Consider the following 17975-nt stretch of genomic DNA (forward strand, 5'->3'; position numbering starts at 1 on the left):
CCACCAAATTATTGGAATTCAAAAATAACTCGCATTGTAGTAATAAAGCTTTTGATAGTTTGCTTAAACTTCTTACGGATGTGTTACCAAAAAAACGTACATTACCCGACAGTTATTATGCAATGAAAAAAATTATGAAGGATTTGAGGGTTGAATATGAAAAAATTGATTTATGTGAGAATGATTGTATGTTATTTTATGGAGATGACAAGGATAAAGTTGTGTGTGATATATGTGGTGAAGATCGTTATCGGGATGTTTCTAGGAAAGATGGTAAAAAAATAGCAAAAAAAATCTTAAGACACTTTCCTTTGATCCCTTGATTACAACGCTTATATATGTCGGCACATACATCCGATCACATGAGATGGTACAAAAATAGAGATGTGAAAGATGGAGAAATAAGTCATCCCGCGGATGGAGAAGAGTGGAAAATTTTTGACTGTCGGTATCCTTCATTTGCTCAAGAGATTCGTAACATAAGGTTCGGTCTTGCGACCGATGGTTTCAACCCTTTTGGCCCTACCGGGAAAAAAACATATAGTATGTGGCCCGTGGTGATAATTGTCTACAATCTTCCACCATCGATGTGTATGAAAAAGCCTTATATGTTCATGACCGATATAGTTCCGGGTCCAAATAGTATCGGAAAAGATATTAACGTTTGTCTAAGGCCTCTCATCGATGAATTGAAGATATTGTGGAATACCGGGGTGAAGACGTACGACCAATCTTTGAAATAAAATTTTACAATGAGAGCGGCTATTATGTAGACAATTAGTGACTATCGCGCTATGAGTATGATAAGTGGGTGGTCGGGAAAACGAAAGATGGGATGTCAAGTGTGTCTTGGAAGCGTGCAAGGGTTTCAATTAAAATATTATGAAAAATGTAGTTTCTATGGAACGAACCGAATATTCCTTGAATCAAATGATCCACTCCGTCAAAAAAGTAATTTGTTTGATAACGAAGAAAGATGATTGTTTCGTGGTCGTTTGTCTGGTGAGGGTATTAAGGAATTGCTTGATGGTTTAGTTTTTCCACCACCCAAAAAGACTAATTCGAAGGTAAGGAGTATCGGATATGGGTAAGAGTATCATTGGACTCATGTCCCAATCTTTTACGAACTCCCTTATTGGTCATCACATAGTTTATGATATTCAATTGACATCATGCATACGGAAAAAAATGCGGCAAAGTCAAAAGTTCATAAAAAAGCAAGAGCGGATTGCAAGCATTTTGGGGTGTTAACACATTTGTGGATCGATGAGAAAGGAAAGTCACCTAAAGCACCTTATTCCCTTACTAGAAAACAACGTAAACTTTTGTGTGAATGGATTAGTTCACTAAAACTTCCGGATAGTTATTCCTCAAATATATCATGTTGTTGCAATGTTGAGGAGTGTACATTTTATGGATTCAAAACGCACGATTGTCACATTTTTCTTCAAAAATTATTGCATCTCGCAATTCATGAACTCCTACCGGGCCTATTGCCGATGCAATCACGACAATTTTTAAATTTTTCCAAGATTTATGCTCATCCGTGGTTACAAAAACTGACTTGGAAATAATGGAAAAATCGGTTATGAAAGCGTTGTGTTTGTTGGAAATGATTTTTCCTCAAAGTATGTTTGATTCGATGGAACACTTGGTTGTACATTTAGTCGAAGAAATTAGACTTGCTGGACCTGCTTATTGGCATTTGATGTATCCGATTGAGCGTTTATTGGGCAAATTAAAATAAAAAGTCGATAATAAAGCAAGAGTTGGAGGGTAAATTGCCGAACGATATATAGAGGAGGAGATTCATAATATTTGTTCCTTTTATTTTACCTCTAACACGATCCATAATAAGGTACGTCGTAACGAGGTTTTGTTTGATGTGCAAAATTCCGAGAATTTAGAAGTGTTCAAATATCCAATTCAATCTCTTGGAAAGGAAGGAACTCGATACATGAGTGATAATGAACGAGAGTTAGCGGAAGAATATGTTCTTTTAAACTATCCTGAAGTTCAACCTTATCTAAGGTACCAAAATCTTACTTTAAAAAATATGCGTAATAATTTTTGTTAATGACACATGCATGATTTCTGTTAATTTTTGTTTATATTTTAGGAAGTACCAAGACCGTGTTATGCGACAACGCCCGGAAATAACACCTCAAGATTTAGATCGTATTGTCAAAAGTCGATTTAAAACTTGGTTTAAACAAAAGGTATTTATCTATTTTTAATTTGCATGATTTGTTTTTTTTAAAATTCTTATAATTACAATGTCTCATCAATTTGAATTGTTTTTAGGTTGATAAAGATGAGGTGGAAGTACCTCGTTTTAGGGACTTACTTGAAGGACCGGTATTAAAAGTTATGACTTTTGAGACTTGTCAAGTTAATGGATATAAATTTTCAACAAAATCTGCATCCGGTTCTGGTATTGCTGTTAAAGGAAATTTGTACGGAATTAATCTTGATTATTATAGTCAACTACAAGAAATTATAAGACTTATTTATCAAAGATGCAATCATGTATATTTGTTCAAATGTATATGGTTTAATAGTGTTGGTAATGGTGTGAGGATTGATAAGAATCGTGTGATTACAATTGATATGACTTCAAGATTGAAGTCAAATGAGATTTTTATTTTAGCTAGTCAAACCTCACAAGTATATTATGCTCCTAGTGTATTGGATCCAAAAGCGAAAATATATACTGTGGTCAAATCTAAAAGTCGTCCAATTGATGAATCTATCGTTGCGCAAAATGATATAGATGACGCTTTTTAGGAAGATAGATCTAATGCATCGAACTCGTTTTCGCTCTTTGTCGATTTTGCACAATATGGACAAATACCGTTTATTTGGCGTGAAGAAGAAGAAGAAGACGAAGAAGATGATTTGAAGGATGACGAAGATGAAAATGAAGGAGAAGAAGAAATAAGTGAATGTGACAATGAGAATGATGATAATGACGAAGATGATGATGGTTTTGACGATTTTGAATAACGTGATTTGTATTTTAAAGATGATTTTTAGTAAATTTTGTAATGATTAGGATACTTTATTTATAAGTTATAGTAAATTTTTAATGGGTTTGTGAATTTTTGGTTTTAATGCTAAATTTTTATGCGTTTACGTCCGGTTAGGGCCAAAAAATCATAATATTTGACCATAATATTTCCTAGAAAATCGATCGAACCGTACGGATGTTAACTTCATGTCAAAATATGCTTATACACAAAAAATTAGCACTTTTGAATGAGTACCATTATGTTTTTATAAGTAAATTAACAAATTTAATTAAAAATTAAAAAAAATGAATTCGATTTGAAAAGTATAATTTTAAAAGGTATTTTTAACGATCGAACCGTACTGATGTTAAATTCATGTCAAAATATGCTTATGCACAAAAAATTAGCACATTTTAACGAGTACCATTACGTTTTTATAAGAAAATTAGCAAATATAATTAAAAATGAAAAAAATGAAAAATATCAAATACACATGATCGAACTGTATGGATGGACTGACGCGGTGAAAACAAACAAATGTACCAAAAATTAGGCTATTTAAAATATTATAATCAAAATCATATGGAATATAATTATTTCAGTAAGTATGTCGGCATTCTGTAGACTGAATAAGTTGAACTTAGCATTCGATATTATAAGTATAATTTTAAAATTTATTTTTAACGATCGAACCGTACAGATGTTAACTTCATGTCAAAATATGTTAATGTACAAAAAATAGCATATTTGAACGATCACAAATACGTTTTTATAAGAAAATTAGCAATTTTGATTAAAAAAGTGAAATAGTTAATAAAAATTAAAAATTATGAAATGCACACAATCGAACCGTACGGATGGACCGACGCGGTAAAAACGAGTAAAATGTACCAAAAATTAGGCTATTTAAATAATAATAATCATGTTTTTATAAGATTTTTTTTTAATTTTGGGGTTTTTAACCCTAAACCCAAACCCTAAACCCCAAAATTAAAACATAATTGAAAAATAAACTGTACAAAACCGACCACTTTGGGTCATAACTGACCACCTAAAAAATGCGGGTTTTTTTGGTGAAAAGGTAAAAACCCCGCCTTTAGCAAAACGACGTCGTTTTGCATGCTGCACAGGGTTCAAGGATAAAACCAATCGACCAGGCTGTCGGTTTTAAGTTTGTTATAAATAAAAAAACGGTTCATTTTTTCTTTTCTCTCTTTCTTTCTCTATCTCTCTATTCTCTCTATTCTCTCTATCTCTCTATTACACTCAAAACCGACTTAATTCACTAAAAAGCTTCGATTCAATGGCGTTTAATTCATGAAGGAGCCCCAAATCATCTCTCATTGCCTCCGGTTTCACTCTCGATGTAAGATTTTCTTATGATTAAGCACTTTTTTTACTCGATTCATATATGTGTGTATGTGTATGTATTTTTTGTGTTTATATATATGATTCGAAGTTAATTATATGTTTTTTGTGTTTGTTAAAGTATTATTCTCACTTAAATTGGTGTGTTTCACTTCAAATCAAACTTCATTGATTTTTCAGTTTTTATGTAAAGTTTTGCATGTAAAACATTCGTCGGTTATGTCAATTTATTGAATATAGGTTAAAGTCATAATTTTTGGGTGTTTCGTCGGTTTGTTTACTCTTTTTAGAAGTATAAATGTATTTTTATGGTTAATTTTTAGGGGTTTGCTCTCGTTAACACATAAAAGTACTCGAAATGGATAATTGCACTTATATGTTAGTTTGTAACTTTAATTTGATGTATATATATGCATTTATATGCCTATATATGTTAGTTTGTAACTTTAATTTGATGTTAACACATTCCTTACTCGAAATGGATACGTTTAATATGCATTTTTGTGATTCGAAGTTAATCATATGTAATGTGATTTAATATGCATTTTTATGTGATTTATGTGATTTTATATGCATTTTTTATGTGATTTTAAATGTATAAGTTAATATGTGATTTTGTATGTGATTTTAAATACATTTTGATGTAATATGATTTTAAATACAAATTGGCTAATATATTCTTATTGTTTATTTTAGGATATTTTTGCTTGGTTGTTGACGTTGATGATGATTAGCCTCGTTGTTTTGGAAATGGCGAGGAAAGGGAAGGGGAAGGAGGTTGAGGAGGATAAAGGGAATGAGGCCAAGGGCAAGGCCAAAGCCACTAGTACTACAAAGGGCAAGGGCAAGGCCAAGGGCAAGGCCAAAGCCACTAGTACTACAAAGGGCAAGGGCAAGGGCAAGGCCAAGGCCAAGGGTAAGGGCAAAGCTAGCGTGCATTTGCGGGATGAGTCGACGGATTCGGATTCGGACCCGAATGATCCAACTCGGCACATGACAAATGCGGAGGAGCGAGAATGGCGAGGAAGGCGACCTCGATCACATTCGAGTGGCTTATATGGAGAGAAACCGCTATTGAAGCCATATCGCATTGTTATCTCCGATGGACAGTAAGTTAAAAAGTTTTTAAATTGCATTATTCCTATATGTTTATATTTTTGGTTCATTGTTCAATATTGTTATGTGAATTGTTAATGTTTATTGTTTTCTTTTGTTTAAATATAGTATTGAAGATGATACAGCTAAGAAAACGCTTTTGGCTATGATTCGGGAGAAGTGGCTTCTTGGGCGTTACACTTATATCGATATCGAAGAACGTCACCCGGGTTGGTTAAATGCAAGAGTTGAGGAGTTTCAAGTAAGTTAAAATTTAATTTTTTTTGTAATTATCATTTATTTCTTTATTTTATGATGCATTTATCTTTGTTTTCTTTTTTTTTTGTAATTTTAGCAATATTATAGGCATCTTAAGGGGCAAAGCCGTTCAAATGCCCGAAGAATTATGGAAGATCATATTAAAGTGATGATAAAAAGGACTTTGAACGAGTTTAAGAAGAGGGTGGAGCGAAAATCAAGGGAGGAGGGCGTGAACAAGTTGTCTTTGAAGCCGCCTTATTTGTCCGTTCCTTTTTGGAAGGACCTTTTGGAGTATTGGGAGAAGAACGAAGGACACTTGCACCGGTCATCGGTTGGATCCGCCAACCGATAACAAGTTGAAAGATTGCATAGTGCCGGTGCAAGGTCATTCAATAAGGTTCGGGCGGTAATATTAATATATTCCATTACACACACATACATACACGTTCACCATATTATTATATTCCATCTCACACACATACATATTTAATATAAGTTTGTTTAATATTTTGAAAGGTAATGACGAACAAAAATAAGAAAAAGCCGACGAAACTCGAGGTGTGGGATAAATATCATAGGAAATTTGGAACCGATCCGGAAAATCCTGTCTACACTACATCGGCCGCCATGCGTATTGCGGTAAATGCATTTTATGTGATTTTATGACCATTTATGTGATTTTTAATGCATCTTTAATAAGTGAATTTATATGTATTTTCATGTGATTTTAAATGCATTTTATGTGATTTTATGACCATTTTATGTGATTTTAAATGCATCTTTAATAAGTGAATTTATATGTATTTTTATATGATTTTATGACTATTTTATGTGATTTTAAATGCATCTTTAATAAGTGAATTTATATGTATTTTCATGTGATTTTAAATGCATTTTTATGTGATTTTATGACCATTTTATGTGATTTTAAATGCATCTTTAATAAGTGAATTTATATGTATTTTCATGTGATTTTAAATGCATTTTTATGTGATTTTATGACCATTTTATGTGATTTTAAATGCATCTTTAATATATGATTTTATATGTATTTTAATGTGATTTTAAATGAATTTTTATGTGATTTTATATGCATTTTTATGTGATTTTAAATGCATCATTAATATGTGATTTTATATATATTTATATGATTTTAAATGCATTTTTATATGTGATTTTATATGAATTTTTATGTGATTTTAAATGCATCGTTAACATGTGATTTTATATGTATTTATGTGATTTTAAATTCATTTTTATATGTGATTTTATATGTATTTTTATTTGATTTTAACTACATCGTTAATTGTTTTAAATGAATTTGTAGAAACGATATGCCGCCATTCTCGAGCGCATGCCCGTGGAGGTTACACAAACGGATGATCGGGATGAGCCGTGGGATTGGTGGATGGAAGCCTTGGAGGTCCCCCAAGGTACAAGGCCGAAAAAGAATTATGTGGTGGGGTTCCCCAATACTCGGGCCACCGATCTCTTGCCTACACTTGCTACCCGGTACCGAGATTCCACACGGAATGAAGCCGGCTCATCCTCATCCGCTCCGAGACAGCGTGAAGCCATCCCCGACAATGTATATCTTGCCATCATGAGGAATGTGCTTACGGAGATCCGTGCTATTCCAAACCGGTTTGCTCGCCAACTTTCCGATGCGGAGATAGCTACATTCGCACGTACCACTCTCGAGGCCTCGGATCTATCCTCCGATCCTAGCCAAAGGTTGCAATGGGATAACCTTATCGGTGGCGAGATCGTGCATATCGTGGGCTCCTTGATTGAAGATATCGTCCAAAAGACGGAAGCTCGTGTTGCGGAGGTATAATTTTTGACCTTCTTGTTTATTTATTTGTTTTCATTCACATGTAAATTTTTTTCTTCTTTTTAACTAGTTTAATTAAACTTGTGTATCTAGGAAAACAATCGGCATGCTATGGAAGTCAATAAGGATTACACGTCCGAGGATGAGACCTCCGATGACGAGGACTTTGATGATGACAGCGATGATGGCGCTGGATCGTCCGATGTTGATTTGTCGGATTAGTTTACATTGATCGGTTTTAAGACTATTGTAATTTGATGGTTATGGGATGTAATATAATACGTTGTGATGGTTTGATACTTTGTCAGTTATTTAGGATTGCTTATAATGATGTAATGATACGGTTTAATCCTCCGGTTATCAGAGTTTGTGAATGTTTGCGTTGGATTTAATTACTATGGTTTAATTGTGAAATTTACTAGTTTTTGCGAATGATTTTGAGTAGTATAGTTTAATGTTTATCATTGTTGTTTGGTTTGGTTGTTTGGTTGTGATTGGATTGGATTTGTGATTGGTTTGTGTATTGATTTCGTTTGGTATACAGGGACTGCAGAAAAACCTATAATTTTTTTTAAAATCAGACCTTAAAACGGACCGACAATAGGCATAACTGACCACTTTTGACCATTACAAAACCCAGAAAACCGACCGTCAAGGGATATAACCGACCACCTTCTTCATAAAACCGACCGTCTCCTCTAGAGGGTGGTCGGTTTTAGGACGATCGGTTATGACATTTAAGTTAGCTTCTAAAATAAAATCGACCGATGTGCACACTTTGACCACGGTCGGTTATGAGTTCCAGTCAACTTTTTAAAAATAGACATAACCGACCACCTACGGTCGGTTATGACTCAGTGACGTGGCAACACGTGTGCACACGTGTTGCCACGTGTACACAGTGACCCCACATTTGAATAAAATGCACAGGCACTTAACCGACCACTACGTTGGTCGGTTATGAGGGTTAAACCTGACCAAAAGTCATAACCGACCAGGCTAAAACCGACCAAGCCCTGTGGTCGGTTATGACTATTTTAACCGACTGTGTTGCCTCTTAATCTACCATTTTTGATGGTCGGTTTTATCCTATTTTCTTGTAGTATAGTGTACATGCATCAGAAACTAAGTAGTGCAATAAGCTTCATGTAAGATTGACTACCAGCTTGTAAATTAGTGTAGTAAGCTTGGCACATGTCGGTTTTCGCCTGGTGAATGTACTGGCCTTCATTCTACACAGCAGCTTGTATGTGAAATCCTGTTTCCGCCAGCAAGTTTACATTTCTACATCTATGTTACATAAACAAGCAAGATAATTGGCCTCATGGTACACTCACAATTGCTGCATATGGTATGGTGAACTTCACATTCCTGATCACAAGCACTAAGAATCACCTCTTCCTAAAAATTGCATTATAGCTAATTATCAAGAGAAATGGACTACTACTTTATTTCCAAATATTTCAAAATTTTCATCCAATTTAATTTTGTCTTGGCTTTTATTATTAAGATATTAAGAGATATAAAATGATTATTTACTTAAGGATATAAAGGGTTAAAAATATAATCTGTATTTTGGTTTGAACCAAATACAAATTATGAATTATATTCGGACAAGATCATTTTAATATAAATAATATGAGACTAATATTGGCGGGTATATGAATACTCATATTCATGACCATTTTTACTTATAGTTTAAGTTTTTTACGAAATTTGAATTATTTATAAAATAAATATGAGACGTTTATCATATTTTTTTAATCTGTAGATATAAGTCGAGATATAGGATATTTCAAATCAAATTAAAGGCCAAAAATATAGTAAAAAGTTATTTATGATTATAAGTAAGAGTTCGTGAATGTTCATATTTTCTAAATATGCATTGCAACCAACAGCTGTTCCGTCCATTACACAAACCCTCACATACGTACACACTCACAAAAATCACGAGTTCTCTTCCACTACTCGGTCAAATGATAACATGGTATGCAAGTCATGGCTGTATCAGGGGTGACCCTGACTATAACTATAGGGGGCCTAGTCTTATGCCTAGGTCTCCAAAATATAAGGACCCCAAATATTTTATAGGTTTGTATATGTATAAGTATGTTTTTATTATTTTATAATTATTTTTTATTTATTTGATTTTTTTTTAATTTAGTTTTTAGTACTTGAAAAATTAATATATAATTTTCAATTATTAAACTTATTTTTTTTACTAATATTTAATTTATTTTAGTATTTAATATTCATGCTTTTACTGTTTTATGCCTTTAATTCATTTATTTTTTCTTTCAAATTAAACATCCAATTAATTTTGTAAGTTAATAATTTTTGTTTTATTAAACAAGTGCTAATATGGTAAAGTTAAAAATAAAGAGACAGAGGGCCTGATACTCTGATTTGCAAGAGACAAGTGAGAAAAACCTAGCGAGCATACTATTAGATTCATTCAATCAAAGAATCTACGACTAAAGGCTGGATTAATAAGCAAAGAGGTAAATTTTCCTTTGGATTTCTTGTTTATAACAACAGATTGTATTCATATTGGAGTATTTGACTCATTTCATATTCACAAATCTCAGGAAAATAGATCAATGGCTCCGATAAGAAAATACAAGTGTGGAGGTGAGAAGAGAAAGGAGAAAAGGAGAAGAGAAGCTCTTCAAAAGACTGAGGTAGGCTCTCTGGACAAGTATTTTCCAAAAAATACAGTAAAGAATGTGGTTGTTGATGAAATTGATATTGGGCATAGTATTAATAGTGATGTGAATAATGCTACTGTAGTTGAAAATCAATTTTTGAATAATAAAAATGAGAATGAAAATGTAAATGAAAATGAGAACCAAAATTCTAATGGTATTGAGGATGATAGTGGAAGTAAGGAAGAGAATGAAAAATTGGGTGTTGGGGATAATTTTTCTTTTGATGTTGATGATCCAGGATATTGGAGTAGAAATGAAAATAACAAGATAGAGTTTTTAGTTGAGAGGGGTCCGAAAAGAGTTAAAGATTTAATTTTTCCTAAGGATATTTCTGATAGGAGTTTTTCTTCTATACATTGCATTAGAGATTTTCCAAATGGGGAAAGCAGGATAGAAAGTGGTTAATATATTCAGTTGCTTTAGATAAAATATTTTGCTTTTGTTGTAAATTATTTGCCCAAAATAATTTGGTGGGTCGGTAGGTGAAGAGGGCACTAATGATTGGCATAACATCTCACAACGTCTTAGAATTCATGAGTGAAATCCACATCACATTGAATCTATTGCACGTTGGGTAGAATTGGAGAAAAGATTGAAGTTGAGTGTCACAATTGATTCAACTGTACAAGAAAAAATCACTCAAGAGAAGAAGCATTGGAAACAAGTGTTAGAGAGAATTCTTGCTATTGTGAAAAGACTTGGGAGAAATAATTTGACATTTCGGGGTAATAGTGAAAAAATATATGAAAATAGTAATGAATTTTTTAACAAATGATAGAACTACTTGCTGAGTTTGATCCTATTATGCAAGAACATACTCGTCGTATTTTACAAGGTAAGACACATTATGATTATTTGAGCCACAAAATTCAGAACGAGATGATACAACTACTGGCCCAGGAGGTCAAAGGTTTAATCATTGATAGAGTTAAAGATGCAAAATATTTTTTAGTTATATTAGATTGTACCCCGGATGCAAGTAATGATGAACAAATGTCTCTTATCTTAAGATGTGTGAATTTCTCAGAAAGTCCAATCAGAGTTCAAGAATTTTTTATTGATTTTCTAAAGGTATATGATACATCAGGACTTGGATTGTATAATGAACTCGTAGAGGCGTTAAATGTTCATGGGCTTGATATTGATAATATTAGAGGGCATGGGTATGACAACAAGTCTAATATGAAGGGAAAGAATAAAGGTGTGCAAACTAGACTACTCGAGAAAAATCCGAGAGCCTTTTACACTCCTTGTGCTTGTCACTATTTAAATCTAATACTATCTGATATGGCTCATTGTTGTTCCAAGGCTGTCTTTTTTTGGGGTGTTGCAGCGAATATACTCATTATTTTCAACATCTACAAAGAGATGGAAAGTTTTTACTGATCATGTGCAAGGCCTAACTGTTAAGCCATTATCAGAAACACGTTGGGAAAGTCGTGTTGAGAGTGTTAAAGTAATAAGATATCAAGCTCCGCAAATTAAAGAAGCTTTAAACTAATTGGTGAATAGTAGTGAAGATGCCAAAATAAGAAGTGATGCTGAAACTTTGGCAACCTATAATCTTCAAAATTTTGAATTCTTGTTAAGCATGGTGATTTGGTATCAATTGTTATATACCGTTAATCATGTTAGCAAAATTCTTCAAAGTGAAGACATGCAAATTAATATTGCTATCAGAGAATCAAAAGGTCTCCTTTCATTTCTTCAAAATTATAGAGAAGCTGGATTTCAGGAAGCTATGGTTGAAGCTACTGAGATTGCCAATAAGATGGAAGTTGAACCGATATTTATGGAAAAGCGTGTGGTTCACAGAAAAAGATAATTTGATGAGAGCATGGGTGAAGATGTGACGCAATCAGCTGAGGAGAATTTTAAGAATAATTATTTTCTCTACATTATTGATCAAGCTATTTCATCATTTGGTACCAGGTACATATATATGATTTAATTTAAAATTATGAGATATATTAGTCATACATTTTTAACATATATATTTTTTAATTAGGTTTCAACAATTACAAAGTCTTGAAGAAAATTTTGGAATTTTATGGAATTTTGAGAAGTTAAAGTCCATTGATCCTGAAAAGTTGAGGACCTTTTGTGATAATCTTGCAAACATTACAAATTATGGTGAGAATTCAGATCTTAATGGTGATGATTTGTATGAAGACTTGTGTATGTTGTGTCGAAATTTTCCAGAAGGTACAAATTAAGAGTGCTATAAACGTGTTGACATATATCAAAGAGATGGAAGGTAGCTACCCAAATGCCTGGATTACTTATAGGATTCTTCAAATGATACCGATTATTGTTGCTTATGCAGAACGAAGTTTTTCAAAGTTGAAGTTGATAAAATCCTACCTCCGTTCAACTGTGTCTCAAGAAAGGTTAAGTGGCTTAGCTATGTTATCAATAGAAAAGGATATGGTTGAAAAACTTGATTATGTAAATTTGATTGATATTTTTACATCAAAAAATGCAAGACGTGTTATATTTAAGTAATATAATAAGTTTAGTTTGCATAATGTTTTGTTTTTCCTTTTATTAGTATATTTATAGCTCTCGATATATATTTTGTACTTGATTTATTAATTTATAAGAGCCCCATAATTTGAGTTTGCCTAGGGCTCCTCAATTCTCAGGGCCGGCCCTGGCCTGTACTATAATAAGACTAAGTCAAATTGACAGCCCTAAGTAAGTTGTAGGATAATCTAAGTTTGTATTTTGTATTATATCACTTAAGTTTGTAAAACTGTAAATAGATTAGACTGGAGTATTTTTCTATAAACAGTCTCAAGCCTAAGTATAAACTCTGGAAGAAGATCATGAAGATCATGCCTCAGAGACAATGTGAAAAAGTTTGGAGTTGAATAAATCTGTTTTGGGGAAAATATTCTAAGTTAAGAAATCTACAAGTCACAGATTAAGTTTTATAGAGAAGTCATTCGAGAACTCCACTATTACCTTCTAGGAGTTGATGACTCATATTTGTATTGGTCGATTTCACTATTATTAGTTGAAGACTTGTGTCTAGATTTATCAGGTTTATGTCAGTATCTGTATATTTTGACGGAACCCTGGAAGTGGATGTAGAAAGAATTCTAGCACTGGTAGTGGTACTCGATTCAACAATCACTTCCATCGAAACATAAGGACCATTCAATAATATCCCAACATATAATGGATTCGAAGCTTTAATAAACAACATCATCTTTTTCATACATAGGTTGTAATTTTCTCGATCCAAAGGGGGGACCTTGATACTTCCAATTCTTTCGTTGTTCATCATCATGGCTGAATTAAAATTATTTAAGATTCAAAAATTTTAAGATTGAGAATTTTTAAAAATTAAAAAATCTCAAGAACTTCCAAGAACTTATTTTTTCTCCAGATCTTGATTTGTATATCAATCAACAAGCTCTGATACCAATTGTTAGTCCCAAGATATCGTAGAACAAGCATTGCAGAAATCTCAATATACATATTTATATAGAGTTCTCTACAAGTACAAATTTTAGACTTATCAATAACTCAAAATTGGAATAATTTAATTTAATAAAATATTTTAGTAAAATAATTTTGATATAAAATCAATTCTAATTTTATGATTGATTTAATCAATATAAATTGTAATAATTCAGTCTAATTAGGACAAACTGGGTATTTGTTCTACATCTCGATAAGTCACTTTCTAGTTCTCGATAAGAGTCAGGATAATGACATCTCGACATGAGTTTTCTAATTTACGTGACTTCTCGATAAGCAAATATCAACCGTTTCTCGACAAGTCACATCTCTAGCCTATAAATACCCAGACATCTCGACATAACCCCTCTTTAAGCTTTCAAGATCGCAATTGACCTAATTTATGCAAATTTTCACCGCTCTCACTCGTTTCAAGCTCCTTCTTCCTCTAAACACTTACCCACTCAAACTCAAACACTTCCAATTGTTGCCAACAACATTAGAGGTTTTATTCCAAAATAGAGAACCAACTATTTGGCATTTGTTGATGCAAACCAAGCCCCTGACAACATCAAGTATTTTGTGAGATTCATTGCTGATTCATATCTCTCAGGGGCCTTGACTTCTAATTATGTGCTTTACCCGGACATGTTGAATGAATTATGGAACTCTGTGGTTATCAACACCATTGTCCATAAAAATCAAGCTGTATATTGGTGGTGAACTACACAATTTAGGGGGTAGCTGTGAAATTCAATATTAATGATATCAACAAAGCTCCTACAGACAACATTGTAGAGGTTTCAACAACACAGGAATTAGCTGAGTTTATGGACTTCATTGATAAGTGGATTTTATATCTACTTGGAAAACTTCATTACAGGCTTAAGTTGGTGTTTTGGACTCAAGTTGTTGGTATTTTTGATGTGTTTTTGCGTTATTGCATTTCAGGCATCAATTAAATGAAGAAAGGATATTTTCAAAAAAAATGCTGAAAATAGATCAGAATTAGAAGCCTAGGACACTCTCAAGTTGTAGAGAATCTCTTTAGCTTCGCGTGGGCAGTTGAATCGCCTAATTCTGACGAGCAGAACTCAAGATATGGCCAAAACAAGATTTGTCAGAAAAATTCCAGAATGTCAGCGCGGCCACGTGTTGGATATATTTGATAATATCATGGCTAATATGATTTATGTTTAGTTTTCAGATCTTACTTAAACAGGATAAATCAGTACTTACTGGAAGTCAGGACTTAAGGATATCAGTACTTATATTATCAGGAGATAATCATCAGAAGATGGATATCAGAACTTAAGTGCTGAAGTACATTCAGATAAGGACAATAGCTGATTAAAGGAAAGAAGATCAAGATAAGCATAAGAAGAGATATGCATGAAGAAGGAATTCTATGAAGAATAGAATACTTGGAAGAAAAGATATCTGATTGATATATTTTAGGAAGCAGAATTATATTCCATATCAATTAGTGATTATCTTGTAACTGTGTAGTATATAAACACAGACATAGGGTTTACACTATAAGTGTTATCATATTCGAGAAGATTATTCGTAGTAACCCTAGCAGCTCTCGTGATATTTGTTTATCACTGAGAGGTAACAGTTCCATACTGTAACAGAGTTTATTGTTTTAATAAAGTTTGTTTTCTGTTACTTGAGATATTAAAGTTTGATTTGATTGTACTTTACATTGTATTCACCCCCTCTACAGTGTGTGTGACCTAACAAGTGGTATCAGAGCCTATCTGTTAACGCACATACAGTTAAAGATCCAAACACAATCATGTTTGACACAGAAACTCCAACTAAGCCTACCAAAACTGAAGAACCACCAAAGACACAAATTCAAAGTCGGTATGAGACCATCAGAGTTCCCATACTGAGACCATCTGAATATCCCATATGGAAGGTGAGGATGACCATGTTCCTGGAAGCAACAGATCCAGAATATCTTGATAGAATCAAGGAAGGGCCTCACAAACCAACCAAGCTCGTTGTTGCAGTTGCAGGTGAAGCAGCAAAGACCGTACCAAAGGAGAAGAGTGATTATACTGCTGAAGATATAGCATCAATTGCTAAGGATGCTAAGGTACGACACTTACTGCATAGTGCCATTGATAATGTAATGTCAAACAGGGTAATTAACTGCAAGACTGCTAAGGAGATATGGGATGCTCTAGAAATAAGGTGTCAGGGAACCGATATAATTAAGAAGAACAGGAAGACAATACTCACTCAAGAGTATGAACACTTTGACTCAAAGGCTAATGAGTCATTGACTGATTTATATGATAGATTTATCAAACTCTTGAATGATTTGTCATTGGTTGATAAGAAGTATGATCTTGAAGATTCAAACCTTAAATTCCTGTTAGCTCTTCCTGAATGCTGGGATTTGAAGGCAACAACAATAAGAGACAACTACAATCTTGATGAAACAACTCTTGATGAAATTTATGGAATGCTCAAGACTCGTGAACTTGAGATGGAACAAAGAAGCAAGAGGAAAGGAGGAAAGTTAAGGGCAGTTGCTCTTTAGGCTGAAGAAGAATCCCCCAAGGCAGCTACCTCAAGGAAAGACAAGGGTAAAGCTTTTTTCACAAAGTCTGATACTGAGTCATCAAGTTCTGAAAGTGATGATGACTCAGATTCTGAAAGCTTGCCTGAGACTGATGCTGATGAGGAGATGATGAAGCTGTGTGCTCTTATGGTGAAAGGGATCACAAAGATTGCATACAGGAAGTTCAGGAAGGGAAAGAAGTTTTCCAGGAAAGGCACAAGTTCTGATAAAAAGAATTTCAGAAGATCTGAGGGCAGAGGAGGAAAGTCTGATGGAGGAGATTATACCAATGTCAAATGCTATAACTGTAGTGAGAAATGCCACATATCTCCTGATTGCAAGAAAGTGAAGGGTGACAAAGGCAAGGCTCTGGTCACAAAGAAGAAAAGCTGGACAGACACCTCAGACTCTGAAAGTGAGGAGAACTATGCTTTGATGGCAAATGCTGATAAAGAAAGTGCTGAGAGCAGTTCTGAAGCTGCTGAAATAAAGGTACCTCAGACTACTTATGCTTTTCATACTGATGATATTAATGAGTTGAGAAGATATCTTAAAACCATGTTTGTTAGTTATAGAGATCAAACTTTAACATGTGAAAGATTAACTTCTGAAAATCTTGCTTTTAAGAAAAGAAATGATTTCTTAGAAAAAGAGTTAGTTATGTTCCATTAAACTCAGAAGGATAGAGATGATGCTTTTTATGTTAGGGATGAAGTGCTAAAAATGAATGAATCTCTAAAAACTGAGTTAGAAAAGGAAAGAGAGATTATCAGGACTTGGACTAACTCTGGCAGAACAACTCAAAATTTGCTAAGTAGTGAAAATTGGAAAGAGGGCTTAGGTTATGGAGAGGATAAGAATGATAAAGGAACTGTAGAAATTAAGCCAGTTGTTGTCTAGCAAAAATCAAAGTTAAAACCTGTTAAGTTTGTAACTGTAAAGTCTGATAATGAGAAATCAGAAGTTAAAGTGGAATTAACTTCTGACAAACTAAAACAGGAAAAGACAGCTGAAGTAAACATAGGCTTAATGACTAAGAAGCAGCTTAAGCATAAGCTGAAAGATGTTAAGAATGCAAACAAGGTAAAATCACCTAGGAAAAATAGGAATGGAAATGAAGGTGTGAATAAAAGCAATAATTACAAGCCTGTTCCTAAAGCTCCTAGGAAAACGTGTCATAACTGTGGAAGTTCTAATCATCTGGCTTCTTGTTGCAGGAAGAATAAGAACATAAACTCCTTACCTTCAAAGTCAGGAGTTAAGAGTCAGTCTGTTAGATACAAACCACAAAATCCTTGTTTTCATTGTGGTAGTTTATGGCATTCCATTTATACTTATAAGGAATATCATAGTTTGTACTATGATTATTATCAAATAAAACCTTCTTTGAAGAAAGTTTCCATTGTTCCTTCTAGTGTAAATTCTGATTCAAAGTCTGATAGTGTAAGTTCTGATAAGAAAATTGTTAACATAAACTCTGATGTTAAACCCGCTATAAATGTTAACAAACTTGATAAGGCCAAAGGATCCAAGCAAGTCTGGGTCCTTAAAACTAATCATTAGTAGTCTTTGTGATTGCAGGGCAACAGGAAAAATATTCTAGTTTTGGACAGTAGATGTTCAGGACATATGACTGGAAATAAGGCCCTGTT

The 17975-nt window shown here is 33.5% G+C and overlaps 1 protein-coding gene across 1 annotated transcript; it reads left to right on the forward strand.

The window, feature by feature from the left end:
• Positions 1-12114: 12114 nt before the first annotated feature.
• On the forward strand, positions 12115-12782 carry LOC141693031 (uncharacterized). The gene is made up of 3 exons (XM_074498017.1): positions 12115-12209; positions 12286-12482; positions 12604-12782. The coding sequence occupies exons 1-3, from the start codon at positions 12115-12117 to the stop codon at positions 12780-12782; spliced, it is 471 nt and encodes a 156-aa protein (XP_074354118.1).
• Positions 12783-17975: the final 5193 nt, after the last annotated feature.

The sequence above is a fragment of the Apium graveolens genome, chromosome 2, assembly GCF_009905375.1.
Source record: "Apium graveolens cultivar Ventura chromosome 2, ASM990537v1, whole genome shotgun sequence".
Classification (NCBI taxonomy): Eukaryota; Viridiplantae; Streptophyta; class Magnoliopsida; order Apiales; family Apiaceae; genus Apium; species Apium graveolens.